Below are 2,867 nucleotides of genomic sequence, written 5' to 3'. Positions count from 1 at the left end.
AAAGATGAGTCAAAAGAATGACAATCTGGTAGTAATTACAAATGGAATATACCAGAATCCGAAAAGAAATGAAACGAACTATGATGGACGATGGTGGTGGTGGTGGCGGTTATGATGACGACGATGATGATGATGGTCTGATAGGTCCATAGTGTTGTGTGGTGATCTGCAGCGGTGCGCGATGGCGTGAGGCGACGGTGATTTATGAGGATCCGCGTGAGCTTGTGATGGTGATTGGTGATTTGAGTTTGGGTATGGCGATCGCTAGTGGCCCGTGGTGGTCCGTGATGATGTGTAGTGCAGTCTATTGGCCCGAGTTGGTTTGTGGGGGATCTAAGGGGTTACGTGATTGTGTATGATGGCAAGAAGTCGTCGGTGGTAGCCTTTAACAGTAACTGGAAATCTGATGTGGTCGATGGTGTTCTAAGATAGTCTACAGAGATATGTGATAATGCTGGGGCACTTTGTAAGGGTCTGTGATGTTCTGTGCTGGGGTTGTATGTGTCTGGGGTGGTCTTAGTAGCAATTCCGATCTAGGCCCTACCTTACTTGCCAAGATTGAGACCCTTTTATTTACTAGAATCTTATTTTCTGGAGTAAGGTCGGTTTTGCCGAGTAGGGTCCGTCCTGGATTTTTAAAATCTTTCTCTCTAACGTTGGAAATCACCTTTTACCATTGAACATTCAAACTTAGAAAGAATCTCTAACGTGTGTGTGTATGTGTGTGTGTACCTGTGTTTCTATCGGTACGTTTGCATATGTGTATGTAAGTCTGTGTGAAGGGGGAGAGAGAGCGAAAGGAGGTTGGGAGGAGGTCTCGCCATCATCATCATCATCACCACCACTACTACTATCACGACAAACACAACTACAGCCACTACACCACCACCACAACCACCACTACAACCTTCACTACAGCCTCTTACCTCTTCGTAGTCACCACTAGCCTCACTAAAAGTACCACCATTACAGCCACCACAGCCACCGTTACTAGCACTGCCTTTGAATGAATAGACTGGTATATTTACATTATTTACATTATGAACTCCCTTTCACACTCATATTAATATATATATATACCTCACATATGTGTGTATACGCACACACATAATATATACCTCGCATATGTGTATGTGCGCGAATCCACACACACACACACACACGCATTTTATAACGCTTTGTTCTGCTTATCTTTCTCTTTCGTTTTCTTTCCCTCACGTCTCTCTTTCACTTCAAACTCACTATTATAAAAAAATCATATCCCAAATAATAATAATAATAATAATAATAATAATAATAATAATAATAATAATAACGGATGATGATGATGATGATGATAATGAGTGAGAAGGTAAAATATTTAAATGTTAAATGAAAGTGACGGTGTGTGTGTGTGTGTGTATGTGTGTGTGTGTAGATGTTGGTGAGTAATGAAGGGAATTTTTGAGGTTTAGACATTTCATTGTGATGAAGAAGGAAGAATGGTTGAGGCAAAAGACGATCGACCTACCAAGAAAGCGAGTTTTGTCCAAGATTTGGGACTTCCGTTATTGTCCATGGTGTTATGTAAGAAAATCCTGCTAAACTGACGACATCGTTGCCGTGAGGGGACGATGACAATCAGATGGGAGAAGCGAGAAACAGCGGCGGCATTGATGCCCGAGAGAGTGAGAGAGAGAGAAAGATAGACAGGGAGGAGTAGAGAGGAGGAGAGAGTGGGAGGGAAATGGTGTGAGTGCAAGAAGGGGAAGAGGAGAAATGGAGGGAGTAAAATAGAATAGAAAGAGAAAGGGAGAGATAGAAAGTGCGTGAAGGGAAAGAGGGAAGAAGAAGAAAAAGGTCGTAAAATGGTGAAACGAAGAGAGAGGGAGGGAGGGAGAGGGAAAGAAAGTGCGTGAAAAAGAAGAGAGAAGAAAGAGGTAGGGAAACAGAGAGTGGGAGGAAGAGAAAGTGCGTGAAGGGGAAGGAGTGTGTAGGAGTGAGAGAGGGGAAAATAAATGAGGATGGGAGAGAGAGAGAGAGAGAGAGAGCGAACACATCAATGAAGTGAGGTGGAAGGAGAAGTAGAGGGGAGAGAGAAAGAGAGAAGATGAGTGAGGAAAAAGAAGAGAGGAATATCAAACAGAATGGGATAAGAAGAGAAAGAGAAAAAGATTAAATAGAGAGAGAGAGAGAGAGGAAAACAGAGAGAGGGAGGGGGAGAGAAGAAATGAGCGAGCAGTAGAACGAATTAAGTAGAACGAGGCGAGGGAAGCATTATTTAGCATGAGGCAAGCGAGGGAGGAGTAGGAGGCGGAGGAGGAAGGGGAGGAAGATAAGATGAGGGAGGGAAAGAGAGGTTGTAGAGTGCAAAGGGAGCTGGTGTAAGAGAAGATAGGAAGGCCACAGCTGGAACGCCTTTCATCTGAGGTCATTGGGGAGAGGAGAGGCGGGTTGCGTCAAACAATAAACAGCAGACAGGTGTATTGAGTCACACTATCTTCTCTTCTGAGGCTGGTTACGCTTCGCTTCCCTTGTTGATGTTATTTTGTCAGGCTTCACGCAACAGACGGTCCAGCCTTGGCCATCCCGTCTCGTACTAAAACAGTGTATATCTACGACCAACGACACAGACATGACACAGCAAGAAATAATTATCTCGCTAATTATTAAAGCATCGACAAATATATATACAGATTATGTATATGCGTGTGCGTATGCGCGCGTATGTGCGTCGTTGATACATATATATATATATATATATATGTATATATCTGTGTGTATGTGTGTGTGTGTGTACACACACACACACACACACACACAGATATATATTCGTCGGTATACATATACATATATACACATATACAAATAGCTGATAGCAACACTAA

General features: G+C 43.0%; 1 protein-coding gene across 1 annotated transcript in view; it reads right to left on the bottom strand.

Moving 5' to 3' along the window:
- Positions 1-1,855, bottom strand: part of LOC106879935 (transient receptor potential cation channel subfamily M member 2) — an 89,908-nt gene extending 88,053 nt beyond the window's left edge. The window contains exon 1 of the mRNA XM_052969110.1: positions 1,511-1,855. Coding sequence (XP_052825070.1) covers positions 1,511-1,558 — 48 coding nt within the window. The 5' untranslated portion in view covers positions 1,559-1,855. The remainder of the gene's footprint in view (positions 1-1,510) is intronic.
- Between the last annotated feature and the right edge of the window lie 1,012 nt (positions 1,856-2,867).

This window comes from Octopus bimaculoides, chromosome 7 (assembly GCF_001194135.2).
Source record: "Octopus bimaculoides isolate UCB-OBI-ISO-001 chromosome 7, ASM119413v2, whole genome shotgun sequence".
Classification (NCBI taxonomy): domain Eukaryota; kingdom Metazoa; phylum Mollusca; class Cephalopoda; order Octopoda; family Octopodidae; genus Octopus; species Octopus bimaculoides.
The sequence above is the reverse complement of the archived record's forward strand: the minus strand, read 5'-3'. Positions and strand labels throughout refer to the sequence as shown.